A 14,815-nucleotide genomic window follows, 5' to 3' on the forward strand; every position below is an offset into this window, starting at 1 on the left:
GCAAGATGCCTTAAGACTCTCTATAGAGCTCTCGCTGCTCCATTTTCCCTCTGCTCCCACCCTGTGCATCTCAATACAGTGAGAGGATTTTGTCCTTAATTGAAATTCCTTTCATCAGCCCAGATATAGCCTGAACAAAGATACTGACATGAAAAAGCACTCAAGAACATATCTTTAAAATGTCAGTTTGCCAGTGACAAGCATAAAATGCAGTCACTGCAAATCAAGATTCTAAACCCTCATTGTACATCACATAGCTGCTACTTCCCCCCACTATCCCTCCCATAAGTTTTGATGTTTGTACATCTTTGTTTTCCCTTGCATATTCTTCTCATGCTGTGTTCATATCAAATGGGAGGATAGTTGGGACTTGATTAAACTCTTGCAAACCTCAGCAAAAGCTCTTTTAAATCCTGAACAGTGTCATTTATCTTAGACTCCTACCTCTGGAAGAAATCACTCATTCAAACTCTGTGGTTCTTCTCTTCTATTTTTCCCTTTTGATTCATTCTGGTAAAGTAATGGATGCACTTTTGTCTGTATAGACCCGCAAGTTTAACATTATATGGGTTCACAGGGCAGGAAACTGCTATGATCTTACTCAGTTGTAGAGTAAGAAATAAGAAATGAAAGTTCTTTCCACTGGCACAATGTAGGGAAGGATACACCCAACAGAAAAAACATTAGTATGGGCCATCCACTGAAGGCTATATTTAGCTTGCTTACCATGGGTGCCTAATTTAGGTGTTACATCTCAAAGTCTTAGCTATACAGAGACCACGGTCTGGTGACCTGGCAGCTTGAGCACTCGGAAACATCCCCCACCCTCTCGAGGCCACACTAAGTGCCAGGACCAGCTTGGGCTGCTGCAGAGCTGGCTGCCACGTCGGACTGCCCCAGGGCCTGCTTTGTTTATGGCTGTGTCTTGGAAAGCAGCACAGCCTGCCACTGCCAACAGGGAGGCTGATCTCCGTGGGGTGGAGGACCCAGCATGTCCCAGGAGGAGCACTCACCGCCCTGACTTTCCCTTCCTCCTGGCAGCAGAAGGAACAGCAAGTCCAGCCCACCAGGGCTGTCTGGCTCTTGGTTCCTGCTCCACCCCTTCCTCTACCTCTCTGCCTCCTCTGCCGCCAGTCTGCTGGGGCAGCAAGAGTAAATCTTACATACCTCTCTGAGAAACTGACAACTGGCTCTACATTTCTAAAGAGCTGCTCACTTTTAGTAACTTAAGTCAAAGTTATTCATGCTTTTTTATTATTCCTTATTAACGCCTAGAGTTTTAGCTGTGAAGCTTAAAAAGAAAAAGATTGAGAGCTTAAATCTAGTTACAAGACTAAAGACAAGTAGATAGAAGAATATATGGAAACAATCAGACACTGCTGGTTCAAGTTCATAATGTAGCTGTCACCTTCAACTCCCACTTCTCTATCAGCTTTTGCTGCATTACAGATTTTTTGAAGAGAACACCTCTCCAGTACCTCTCTACTGCTACCATCACCTCACTTTGGTTATCACAGCATCATCTATCCTCTTCTCTGGCCCTGACAAAGAGAGTCTTCCCCTTCTCATGCTGTAGCTGCAAAGATCTTTTTCTTTGCTCACTTTGACCACATCATCCCTCTTTTTTGATTGACTCCACTGGCTAATGCTGTGCCCCTAGCACATGAAATACAGCCTTCTTGACTTCATTGACAAGAAGGCTTTCACAGTTTGTCCTCATGCAACTTTTCATCTTCCCCTCAGTAAGACAAGAGTGATGTATATCTCCAGTCAGCTCTTGGTGCCACCATCTATTGCCCATGCATTATGTTTTTCAAACACACACCTTCACACTGCCTCTGATGTTCTTGTACTTGAGAGAAGCCCCTTCCATTCACAGAACAAAATCATTTTTCTCTTTCAAATCCTTCCTTCCACCACACCATTGCCAGGAAGCTGCAGCTTGGCTGAAGAGACCACAGCTAAGCATGCTGATTAGTAGCGTTTCATTATTTCCCCTTCACCTCAGTTTGGTAGACTCTGTTGTGACCTCTTGCCTTATGCTTTGACTGGGGGAGACATTGCCTTTCAGTGATGGTACTGCTCTGACATATTCTGGAACAGTCCTGGGATACACAGATACTAACTTACATGAATAAGAAATAACACTTGTGCTCTTCACGCGTTATTTGTCCAGGAAATTAGCAGAAATGCACCAAGGAATTTCCTAGTCCGAGTCTGGAGTTTGTAACCAATCCTGCAGCCAGATGATGGTCACAACATTCAGGTATTGGATGTGAACTGTTTATCCAGCTGCAACAGCCACAAAGTTGGCAAGAGGCAGCAGGAAGTCAGACATGGTTAATGTTTAAGATACACAATCTTCAACATGGCTGCCAGGTGTCTTCTTTGGCCTCAATATCACTGTCTTTTTGCCTATTCTTTTGTCTATCTATTGTTCAGGAAAAGGAAGTGGAATGCTAAGTGTTCTGCCTTCGTAACAGGCATGGCAGGACTACAGACCATGGCGGAAATAATCAAGACATAACTAATCATTAGGTGCTCTATTTGTTATATTTACCTTTTTGGTAGCTATCTGAAGGATGTTTTCTCTGCTCATCTGAGACATCGTTCTATATCCATCACCAATTAATTAAAGGCTGATGGTAAATGTCTCATAGATACACATTTCTCTGTGGGTTACTTTCCATCCTTTTGGGGGGGTTGACAATCTGAACAGCTGCTTTGTTATTCAACGCTTGCATGTTCTACCCTTGCAGGTCATTTATTAACGTTTAGTGAAGAAGCAGAGTACTTCACTCAGTCTTAGTGTCATGTTAGTTACAAGGCACAGCAGTAGGGACATCTTTATTTACAGATCATTAAAGAGATGAGCTCTGCAGTAACAGGCAGAAATACTTGTTTTTCTTGAGCATTTTCACAGTATTTGGTCAAGTGAAAACTATGCAGATGCCTGCTGGCTGAAAAATGAAAAGGAGAAAAAAGAGCAGAGAGAAGTATGGGGGGGCAGGGTAACAGGAGAAGAGAGAGATGACACCAGAGGGACTGCTGGACTGAAGCAATAGTATCAAGGGGAAAACACAGAGAAAAGATCCATTGCAGCCATTCTTCAAATAGTAGTTTAAGATACTAAGCATGAGAAATATTTGTCCACTCCCCGTCTGTTGCCTTTCTGTCCCCACCATATCTGAGTACTTGGACAGAGTGATGTAGGAAACAGCACAGTAGGCTTTGCATATCATGGAAATATCCTTGTCCTGGGCAAAGTGTCAGTTCTTTAGCAAAAGAGGTGGCTGAAGGGAGGAAGGAGCAAGCTAAGAGGAACTACAGCAGCAAGGACTGTGGTGATGGAAGTGGCTACAGTGGGCCTTGGGTGGGCTACTGTAATTAGGACAGCTCTGAGACTTCTCTAAAATGTTAGGAGAACAAGCCAAGCTCCAGGCAGCGCCAGGGACAGGGTGTATGTGAAAGAGGCATAAAGCCACCTGTGCCCATTTTTCACAGCCACCCCTCCAACCTCTGCCCAGCAGGTTGCAGAACAACCCTCCCAGCATCAACTGGGATCCTGGGAGGTTCAGCCTGCAATGGTGGCAGCAGTATTCAGCAACTCCTTTCTCTCACTTCTCCATCCTTCTCATTCCAGCATGATTTTCTTTTCTGTCACTCCCTCTTGCTCCTTTTTTTTCTTTTTGTTCACCAGAACTTTGGCAAATGTTATCTATCTGAGGAGGCACCCACTGTGCAGGAACTATTTTATTGTATGAGCGATGGGATGAGATTAATGTAAACTACAGAGAATGTATGATAAGAACAATGAAGAAAATCTAATAATTAATGAGGTTTGCACACACCAGTTTACTCAAGGAATAAATTTCATGACACTTCCCCTTGGATTCAGGGAGGACGCTTTAATCTTACTATTATAAACATGATCTAAGGAAGGACCAGGGTGGAGCATGGGAAGTGTTATCCTTTTAATTGTCTTCTCTTCGGAGTAGCAATCTACTTATGATATAAGAGCCTTTGCTGTCTGGCTCCAGGCGAGTCATACTCCCTTTGAGAGGATTCTGAGAGACATTACTTTCAGTTGGTGCTACATGCCCAACTCCCAGCTCTTATCTGGTTTCAGTGTGCAGTGACAGGGATGCACAGCGGCAGCAATAGACAGGCTTTTTTCAGATCTCATCAGCTGAGTTACTTCTCCGGGTATATCCAGGCATTGTATCACTCTTCTAATAGAGCATATCAATAGCGTCTCTTGTAACAATGTAGGTGGAGCTCGAGACTGCGCTCCTCAAGGAACTTCACAGGGTGCCTCGGTTACGTATTCTGTATTTCCTTTATCCAGAGCATTCTGCTATGCTCTGCAGAGTAGGAGTCACTTGCATCATTTCATCAGATGTCCAACTAGTCCGTAGGCTGGACACACTGGCTTTGTCTGTCATCTGAAACAACCCCCTCCAAAGCATCCGTAGGCACGATATGCTTCATTACACTACCTGTTCCCCAGGCTCTGTAACCCTCCCGGCTGGACATGCCTGGTGCCACACATAATGAATGGGATATTGTGTGCGCTCTGGAGGACACATTCTGTCCATGTCAGAGGCCATGCTTTCAAACTCGTTATAGACACACAGCCTTGAACTTCTCCCTGAACAGTCAGTGCAGACACAATTACTGCTGACTGAATTAAGCAATTCTATATCTCCCATTGTTAGCAAAACTAAAGTAAAGATTGATGTGGAGGGGGGTTGGTCTTACTTCTGACATGCTAAAGACAAAGGAGTATCACGCGTGATTGGCTCTTTTGTATATGTTTTTTGAAATAAATTGCTTAGAATTGACAAATGCTGGTACTAAAAGAGAAGTTAGTTTCAGGCTTGTTATTGATAAAACGACCTCGGCTCAATGTTCTTGTTCAGTTTTTGGAACTTTGCTCCTCACAGGTAACAAGCTGGGTAAAGGACACACAGTAACACAACTTCCTATCCGGGCGGAGGTGCGCGGTACGCTTCGAGTCAGGGCACTGGCTGGAGGTACACGAATTACATGATGATTACAGACGCATGGGTATAATTGTCCATATATTTTCACCTGGATTATGGTTTCTTCAGTGAGTGTGCAGTTCTGGTTAATTAATTCAAGGGTATAGTTATAACCAACATTGGTAACAGAAGGCTACTCATAAATACGTCCATCTTTGGTCCAGAATCTTTGAAGTTGCACACTCTGGAATAACGAATGTCTTAGAAATAATAGCACCACATGCAGGGACTCTTGGGTTCTGCCATGTGCTGCAAATGATTTGTTAATTTATTCAGTGAATAATCTGGGATTTGGACTGTTGGCCTGGTTTGCTAAGCAAACGAGGCTTGCGCAGGTGCATCGTACCTCCCGAAACTGTTGGCCAGTTCCAGCCAAATCTCAAAAAGATGCCCAGGTGCTCTCAGGTGTGACCATTTCACACACTTGCTACCCGGCAAGCCTTTTCTGGATGCCACCAACCGAGGAGGAGCTTTATTCCCGCTCAGCCTTGCCGCAGCCGCGCTCCCCTCACGGCGAGGCTCCGGGAAGGGCGCCGCCATCCCGACCGCCCGCGGGCCGTTTCCAGAGGGCGCCGCCGCGCCGGCCCTTTCCCCGGGTGACCCCAGCGTGCCGGGGGCAGAGAGCTAGGGGGCCGCGGGGCCGCGCCGCGGAGGGCTGGGGGCCGCGGAGGGCTGGAGGCCGCGGGCGCCACCCCCCCACCGCCACCCGGCGCCCGCCACACGGGCGGCGCGAAATGGCCCCCGGCGCCCCGCCCGGCCCCCCCTCTCCGCGGGCGCCCCCGGCCCCGCCGCGCATGCGCGAGCGGGGGGGGCGGCAGGGGGCGAGCGCGCTCCCGCCGCACGTGACCGCGGCGGCGGCGGGGGGCTCCCTTAAAGGGCCAGCAGGCGAGGCGCCCCGCGTGCGGGGCTGCGCCCTCGCTAGGCTCGGGGCCGCCGCTCGCCTCCCCCCGCGCTCCGCCCCCCGCGCACCTGCGCGGCCCGGCGCAGCGCGGGGCTAGGGGGCAGCAGCGAGCCGCGGCCGGCCGCGGGGAAGGCGCTGTGGGCCGCGCCGGGCGCTCGCCGCGTCCCCGCCGGCACCTGCGACGGGCGGCCCCGCTCCGCGCCCGTAACCCGGAAGCGGTGCGGCGCGAGGAGGGGAGAGCGCCGGGACATGGCCGCTGCCCGCTCCTGCCTGCGCGCCGCCGCCGCCGGCGTGGCCCTGCCCGCGGCCCCGCGCGGCTGAGCCTCGACCTTGCCGTCCCCTTGCCCGCCCCGGCCGACCCTCCTCCGCCTCCGGCCGCGCAGAGCGGGGCCCCCTGGCGCAGGCGCTGCGCGGCGGCGGTTGGCCGGGGCGCTGCCGCCGGCGGGGGCTGCCGCGGGCCGGGCCTTCGGCGGGGGGAGCCCGAGGGGGCTTTTGGGGGGGCCTTGCCTTGGCGAGCTGCGTGCTCGGGCGGGGGCAGCTCTGGTGCGGGGGTGTCTGCTTTTGGGTAATTCCGGAGGGCTGCACTGAGTCGTAGGGCTTGGGGGTCGGTTTTATAAATGTGCACTTTTTTCCCCCCCCGTCTAAGGGGAGCTAGGGTGGTGATTTAGAGGGCTGCATTTGCTGGAGCATCAGTTGTAGGGTTTTAAGGGCCGGTTGTACTTGGTGTATGTTTTGTGGGCTTTCTTCCGAATGCGTTTCCTGGCTTAGAAGAGCCGTATTATTTTTGGTGACTTGTAGTTCCTCAAAGGTAGCCGTTGTCTGCTTGGGAGGGCAGTCAGGAGGCTTACGGGAAGGTGCGCAGGTTGCGGTGGCGGAGGGCTCCGGGCCGCTTGGTTCGATTTCTTCCCCGCGTAGGTTAGTTTTTCTCCAGTGTCTCTGATGCCAGAACAAGGCCCCAGAATGAACGGTTTCTCTCTGGGTGAGCTGTGCTGGCTCTTCTGCTGCCCGCCTTGCCCCAGCCGCATCGCTGCCAAGCTGGCCTTCCTGCCCCCGGAGCCCACGTACACGGTGCTGCAGCCCGAGCAGCAGCAGGAGGCCGGGGCGGCCGCGGGAGCAGGCACCCCAACGGGATCGGGCACCTGCAGCCTGCACTTGAGCGAGCGGGCGGATTGGCAGTATTCACAGCGGGAACTGGATGCCGTGGAAGTGTTCTTCTCCCGCACGGCACGAGATAACAGGCTGGGCTGCATGTTCGTACGTTGTGCCCCCACTGGCCGGTACACGCTGCTCTTCTCGCACGGTAATGCAGTGGACCTGGGCCAGATGTGCAGCTTCTATATTGGCCTTGGCTCCCGCATCAACTGCAACGTCTTCTCGTATGACTACTCTGGCTACGGGGTGAGCACCGGCAAGCCCTCTGAGAAAAACCTGTACGCAGACATTGATGCAGCCTGGCAGGCCCTCAGGACAAGGTAAATGGATGTTGGGGACAAGATATTTCTGCATATCCATTTAATCCTAATAAATTCAGTGTCTGAACAGCTAACCTGCTGAGAGGTGGAGGGAAAGGGTCTGCAGATGGTTATTTTGAGGTGTCATCAGGTGTTCCCTCAACAGCTACAATGTAATTTGCTGGAAGGCTTCATTAAAAGGATGGGCAAGGCTTCATCCTTGGGCTTTTCTGAATTCTGGGTCAGTCAATTGTATTGTGTTGTCCATTGCTTCACCATTGCAAGTATCCACTGCAAGCAGGCGGTATTCTTATTGCATGGGTTGCAGTTTGAAATCAGAGTTTGCAGGGTGCAAAAAACCTCTTTTGTTCAAGATTTTGCACTGGTGTAAACCTTGCCCACCATTGTCTATGCTTATGAGTTAACCCAGTCAAGCCAAAGCATTGACTGCCTTTGGCAGTAGCCTAGGCTAGTGCTTACCAAGAGCTGCTAGCTTTCTGTGATGAATCTGAGTTTTCATGCAAGCTCATGTGACATGTACGTCTTTCGCTTTTGGCAACCAAATAACTGTTATCAAGTTGGCTGGGGTAGCGGGGTGGAAGGGAAAAGTGTTGACAAGTGGAAGTAGAGCTGGGGATCCTGCCAGGAGGAGATGCCGAAGTAGGTGGCATCCAAAGGGGTAGAAGAGCAATGAGAAGACTCTGTCAAGGCAGCATGGCAAGCAGGAGCACAGGGAGCCTGTGACTTCTAGGAACTCCTGAGCAGAGCTGCTGCCTCTGACTCCTCACTACAACTGTCTGCCAGCTCTGGGCCTCTGCTGACTCTTCTGTTCACAGAAACCATGAGCTCCATTTGCTATTGCATATGTGGTTCTTAAACTGGGACCTCACAGATTGTATCCTGAAGGAGATGCGTTTTAAAAAGCTTGAATTGCTGCAGCAGAGCAAGAGAAAAGAACTATGGATGTTTTCTGTTCTTGGCGCTGGGGTTGTGTGGATGAACTTGGCTTGTGTGAAATGAGTATTTAATGTCTACTGTAGGGGTAGGTGCCCACTTCAGAAATAGTGACAGGAGTTGTTACTAATTTGATAATTGGCTTTTGAAGCATCCAAGGACTGGTCAGTTGTGGAATCCAAATGACTTTTGACAGTGGTCTACCCAAGTCAGGTTAAGATTGTGAGGGAAATCTGACCTGGAAATCTTTGGTGAGGAAAACAGATTCTGGGTTTATTTTCCAGGTTCTACAAAATTCAAAAAATATAAATGTTGTTTGAATATAAGTAATATATTCTAATGTAAAGAAATAATTTGGATGTACTGTATCCAGAATATAGGCTCAAATGCCCTATGATGCATATGCATGCTGTAAATAAGCTTTAAGGGAGGAAAAGTGCTATGTATAAGCCAAGCCTGGCTAATGCTTGTCCTTCGGTTCTGTGCTTTCTCTGTATCTCACTTATTGTTTATTTGATGAAATTTTTCTCATGAAAGCTTTCTAGAGCTCTGGGAAAGTTCCTTCATGTCTGTTTGGAACTGCTTGTGTCTTGACAGGCATTTAGTACCTGTTTAAAATTAATGAAGATCCAGAAACTAGGGGATCCTTCACTTCAAGTCTCTTGAAGTCTGATGCAATGGGCAATCCCAACGTGTGCTTAGCTTGCTCTGAAGGGATTGGGCTCTTTCTATTAAAGTATGACTGGAGGAAGTCTGATAATTTTATATGAGAGTCCTTTCTGTGGCTTATACAAGATCTAGGTTCTGTTCTCCCCTTAACTTGAGGGGTTGAAATTTGCCAGCTCCTACCTTGCTATATTTGTACATCCCAGATCTTAGTGCTATTTTTGAGCATCCTCTTAGACTAGTTGTGTTACAATTGGTAAGATTTTTCAGGAGCTAAAGGAAATATTGCAGTATTTGAGGTGTCCACTAAAGGTTTCAGTTACTGTAAAATGTAAGCTTTTAAAAAAATCAATAGAATCTGTTCTCTCAGATGATTTTCTTTGTAACAAGTATGAGCCAAAACAATAGTCTTCCTGCTTATGAATTCTCTAAGCAGTAACATGAATGTTGCAAAGCTTTGATCATTTTTAGCTCTATTAATAAATCGATACAACTTACGATTAAGTGAAAGATTCTACTGTAAGACTACAAGTTGATGTGAAATGTCGTATTATGCCACTTCTGTTACAGGGGTTCAGTAGTTGCTTTCAAGAGTTTGTATATGTATGCTTTTGTTCTTGATGCAAATTCCTAATATTTGGCCTGTAATCATATGGCAGTGAACTGTAATGCAAAGTTAAAAGTAAAGTCTTAAAATAGGTCGGGTTCACTATGTCATAGAAAAGCATTTAGTTATCTGTGTAAGTTCTGTGGGAATCTGTTGCTGTTCTGAGTCCACCAGCCATTCTACCTGGCGGCAGAAAGGAATCCTTAAAATGCTGGAAATCTTGGATTTTTTTATTTTTATTTTTAAATTTTGCCTGTGAAGTGCAACTGATCTTTAGCAAATATTAATTTATTGGAATATTTTGAGAGTTGCCCCATGTAAGACAGGAATTAACACTACACTTGGACAAAACAGATTGCTGCCAAATTTTTGAAATGATAATAAACTGACTGTGATTACAAATATGGCTACAAATTCTTGACCATACTGCTCAAGTTACTGAAATGAGGATCTTGCTATCACATAAGCATTGAGGTATCAAACTGTATATAACAAATGATTATAAAAACATCATCAACATTATCAACAGTGGATGAAAAATAGTCATGCAAGTTTTTTGTTCAATTTCACATTTATTCTCTAAAGATAGGTTGATGATTGAACTATTCTTTCTTCTTTTTACTTGGAATAAACAGTAACTTATTTTCCTTACTGCTAGCCAAATGATTATTTCTCCTTATGAATATACTCTTAACTAGTAATTTTACTAATTTTACTAATTAATAAGTTTGAATGGTAACTGTCTTTCAGAATAAGAAAGATATTGATATATATATATAGTTTTTATCTCCTTAGAATGAGTTTGTAATAGATGTTCCTTCAGATGTCTAACTGTAGCAATGGTTGCTGTAGTTCCTATATCAGGTAATAATCATCCAGTATCCACTTGATTAACAAATTTCCATCTGGTACCTAAATATTTCTCATCAAAAATCTTTAGTTTCATTGCTTCAGGTGACTTTTTTTGTGAATACTTTATTTTAGGCATGTTGGGCTGTTTTAGTTTTGCTTGTTCCGAAAATAGAACCAGAATGAAAAGAAGGTATATCAGACCTTGTGTTCTGTCATGGTCCATATGGTTTTAAATTGGTGCTTTTTACTGAGATGTGATTAACTCTTATCCTAATATCTGGTTGCCTCAGTACAGCATTCACACAGAATGACTTGATTTGTTTTTTTTTTCTCTCTTTCCATGAATTCCACATGGCAAGAGAGCTAACACTTTAATGTTAAGAAAATTTATAGTACTTAAACAGGATCCACACCTAGAGTTTGCGTACAGATACGTAGCCATGACTCTTCCTTTGTAGTATTTGTACTGTACACAGTATTTGTAATAAATTCAATTTGTAGGTTCTGTAAACACTTGGAAAATATTTATGAAATAGTTTAAAATCCCAGTCAAATGAAAGAAGGCACTGCTTCCCCCAAATCTCTGATTCCAAAGGAGAGTATCAAAGAGGATAATATCAGCCCAAATTCTGGATATTGAAAGGAGGTGAAGAACACATAGTTAATAAATTGCTTAGAAGAGCTGTTCTTGTTGCAGTTAATGAAATATAGCTTGATATTTATTCCTGGTGCACAATATAAACCATTCTAATATCCTCTGCTTCTATTTAGGCTTTTGATAAATAACAGATTTTATTGTAACGTTTAAATATTTCATTCCCAAAACATGTACATTTGAGTTTGTCATTCAGTTCATAAGAGAGCTTTTGTCAATAGAAACTTTATAGTCACTAGAACTCATCTTTTTGCCATGATGAAAGGAATTGAATGGTGAAATAATATAATTAAATGCAGGGGCTTTTAATAATGGATGGCAGATTGTTTAGAATTTAAGTAATTTTTTAAAACTTTTTCCTCAAATGTGATGTTTTAAAAAAATTAAAAACTTCTGTTATTAGGGGTATTTTATTATTGACAGTGCTGATTCCCTCTCTCCCCTTATTGATGTTTCCTTTGTAAGAGTTGGTGAAAAGTGTTGCAGTTGTCATTTAAGTAAAATCAGGACACGCATCTAATTGGATTAGTCTAGAGTGGTAACTAATCTTCTGAGGTTGTATCAGTTTAGTCAGTCTCCATTCTGATTTGCTAAGTGGCTACAGCTTCCTAATTAATAATAGCTTCAAATTTTTTTTCCTGATTTATCAGAATGGTTTATTTCTAATTTAATTTTCTTTGCAACAAAGTCTTTCATTAGCACTGTCTTGCCATGTGTCATCTAGTCTGAGTTCTTTGGACTGAGTATTTCAACACTGAGTTGGCTTAAAGATTTTTGTTCTGTACAGTCCCTTGCAACCCTCTTAAAGATTTAGCCTTATTCGCTTCTTCCCGCTCAGTGTCCAACAAAGTGTTTAATTGAACGATTTGTGATGTGCACATTTGGGAAGGTTGGGAGGGCAGGAGTCATGACTTATTACAGAGACAAATATGAAACATTCAACACTTCCCCAAAATGTTTTATAGTAGGAATAAACAGTGTAACTTTCCAAGAGGATTTTTTGTGCGTATTTTGTTCTGTCACTTGCTATGAATCACATCACCCTTCTACCACTGAACTTAGATATACCCATTTTATGAAAAATCTGTTGGTAAAGACTGTCAGGTAGCTGGGGTTTACAGTTTGCTCCTGTACATAGATTAAGCATTGAAACCATAAAAGGGTATGTGTAGTTCTCAGGGCAGTGATGTTTTTGCTAATCTGAAAACTTTAGGACTTTGTCAGTGTTCAGCTTAGTGATTTCTCCAGGTTGCTACTAAAGTGTCTGCTACTGCAAGTGTGTATTCCTCAGATAAAAATATATAAGTGAAAATGTAGGGCTTTTGATACAAAATTGGCAAAGTAAATTTGTTAGATGGCCGAAGGCTGTGCTTGGCTGAGTCATTATAAATACTGCGTTCTGGGTTCCACTGTACTTCCTTGTTCACGGTTTATTACCTGGTAGGCAGGGTTAAATTATAGGTAAGCTGTAGATAATGTGTTTTTTCGAAACAGCGGATCTTAAGAGTAGGGTGAAGTTGAACAGACAAACTACTAATCTGTGTTTTCATGTATTGCCTTTTACTGCAGTTGTTCCAGGTAATATTTTTTAGATATTCTCCAATCTCAGTAGACTCCACGTGTTCTAAATATGCTTCCCTGAGCCTGTCACAAGTGCAGCTTCATAACTACATCCGTGGATTTAGATTTGTGGGTTTTCTATCATAGCTATCATTAACTATAACAGGGTATTCCCACTTCCAGTTTTTTAATAGTGTTGATACAGTGTTTGCAAAGGTTTATGTAATGCATGCTCATTAATTTTTAAAGAAACTGTTTTCTAAAACTTAACTTATTCTACCTACCATGGTCAGTACTTCAAGGAAAACTGCATACAACATTGCTTAAAAATAGAAACGTACAAAACAGTCTCTCGTCATTGTCTAGGCGATGAGCAGCGATGAAGTCAGACCATGAGCATCCCAGGGACAAATACCAACAACTGTTTAAAACAGGTGCTCTGATGTTCAAAGTTATCCAAAATGTTTACTGAGCCTTGGTGTCACATTACACAGCTGAGTCACTGCAGTAAGAGAAAGTAGTTTTGCTAAGCGTTTTCCTACTTCTGTCAGGATTGTAAGATCAAAGCTTGTTTAAAAAAATGAAGTTTTCGTTGACAATAGTGCTTTGCAACTAATGTTGTGTTTTGGGGAGGGGGAAATAAGCTGCTGATGAACCTTTGGGTAACAACGGTTGTTATCCTGTATGTAGATAGTTCTGAAATTCAGCAGCCTGAGCTGGCCGTGTTGTTTTACCCTGCCATATAGGTTATAGGGCTGGCTCTTGACGTAATCGGAGCGTTGTCCATAAAGGGTTCTAGAGGGACACATCATTAAGGTTTGAGTGCTGAAGCAACTTGGGATTTTCATCGGCTTTTAGTGCCATGTGATAGATTAACTTGTATATGAGAAAGGCAGGCAGGCAAGCTCCTTGCCTTCCTCTGTCTGGATAAAGTCGTACGCTGCCTTTTGAGACTCAGCTGCCCCTTGTTACAAGGTGGCTCTCTGACCTGAGCGTGTTGCTGGTAGCATTTACATTCATTCACTTTGCTCCTAAGAGTAGAGTGTGAGCTGAATAGCGTAAGCCCCAGTGGTTTTACTTTGGAGCCAGGGCGAATCTCCAGTCCATTGTAACCTCAAAAACAAAAAAAAAATCCGTCCCAAATCCAACTGGTACTCTGTTATTGTGAAGTGTTTTAAGTGCTGAGCTAAGTTTACAGTAGCTCATTACTTGTGCCTGTAAGTATAAATAAAAAAAAAAACAAAACAATCAAGCCACCTCCCTACCCCCTTCCAAAAAAGAAAATAATTAGCAATATTATCCAGGACTCCAGAGACCTGAGGATAGAAGTGCCATGAATAAATTATCTGAGGAGTAACATTTAAACTACTGCAAAGGGTCATCTGTCAGCGACTGGTTTTGTGAGGAAAACTTTGACAATTTTTGAGCAGGTGAATATTTCCATATTGATTGGAAAAAACAGGCTTTGGTTGGTTTGTTTTTGGTTCTGTGCTGCTTCCTCACGTGAAGATACAATAGTGCAGAAGAAATGCTGAGCAATTAGCCATTTGGAGCCTAGCATATCTGAATTACGTGTTTGGTTTTAAGATGAAATTTGCCTGGGGGAGCGGGGAATCTGGTTATGGCAACTTTTACCATTAAACCCTGCCCCAAATATATTTTTCAAGCAAAATATCAGGAAACTAATCCCTCAGTTGCCTTCTATGTTGGCTTTAAAGCCAAGTCCCCAAATTGTGTAGCACTAAGTTAAATGGACAGATAACATTGCTGTTTTTTTTTTCCCTAAAGCTGGTAATAAATTTAATGAATAACTAACATTTCTTTCTACCCTCCCTCACAAAAATAATTCAATTACAAGGCTGCGCTGGGAGCAGTTGAAATGCATCATAAAATAAGCTCTGAATGTGTTGAAGGCAACATGCTCATGCATGTACCAGTTTGCTTTGCCAATTAGCAGCTAAGCGGGGCAGAACTCTTTCTGTTGATGAGCTTCAGGAGATCGCTTCAGTTGCCACTGCGCTTGGGGGGAACTGAAGGCACTGCATCCACGTGCCTTGTTTGAAACCAGGAAAGGCCCATGCTGCAATTTTTGAACTGCAGTAGCTCTTAATTTTCTCCTCACAT

At 44.4% G+C, this 14,815-nt stretch overlaps 1 protein-coding gene across 1 annotated transcript in view; it reads left to right on the top strand.

Annotated features, from left to right (window-relative positions):
* Positions 1 to 6,495: 6,495 nt before the first annotated feature.
* Positions 6,496 to 14,815, top strand: part of ABHD17C (abhydrolase domain containing 17C, depalmitoylase) — a 36,578-nt gene continuing 28,258 nt past the window's right edge. Inside the window, exon 1 of the mRNA XM_067305340.1 lies at positions 6,496 to 7,418. Within this exon, the coding sequence (XP_067161441.1) occupies positions 6,886 to 7,418 (533 nt within the window). The 5' untranslated portion in view covers positions 6,496 to 6,885. The remainder of the gene's footprint in view (positions 7,419 to 14,815) is intronic.

This window comes from Apteryx mantelli, chromosome 15, assembly GCF_036417845.1.
Source record: "Apteryx mantelli isolate bAptMan1 chromosome 15, bAptMan1.hap1, whole genome shotgun sequence".
In the NCBI taxonomy this organism is placed as follows: Eukaryota; Metazoa; Chordata; class Aves; order Apterygiformes; family Apterygidae; genus Apteryx; species Apteryx mantelli.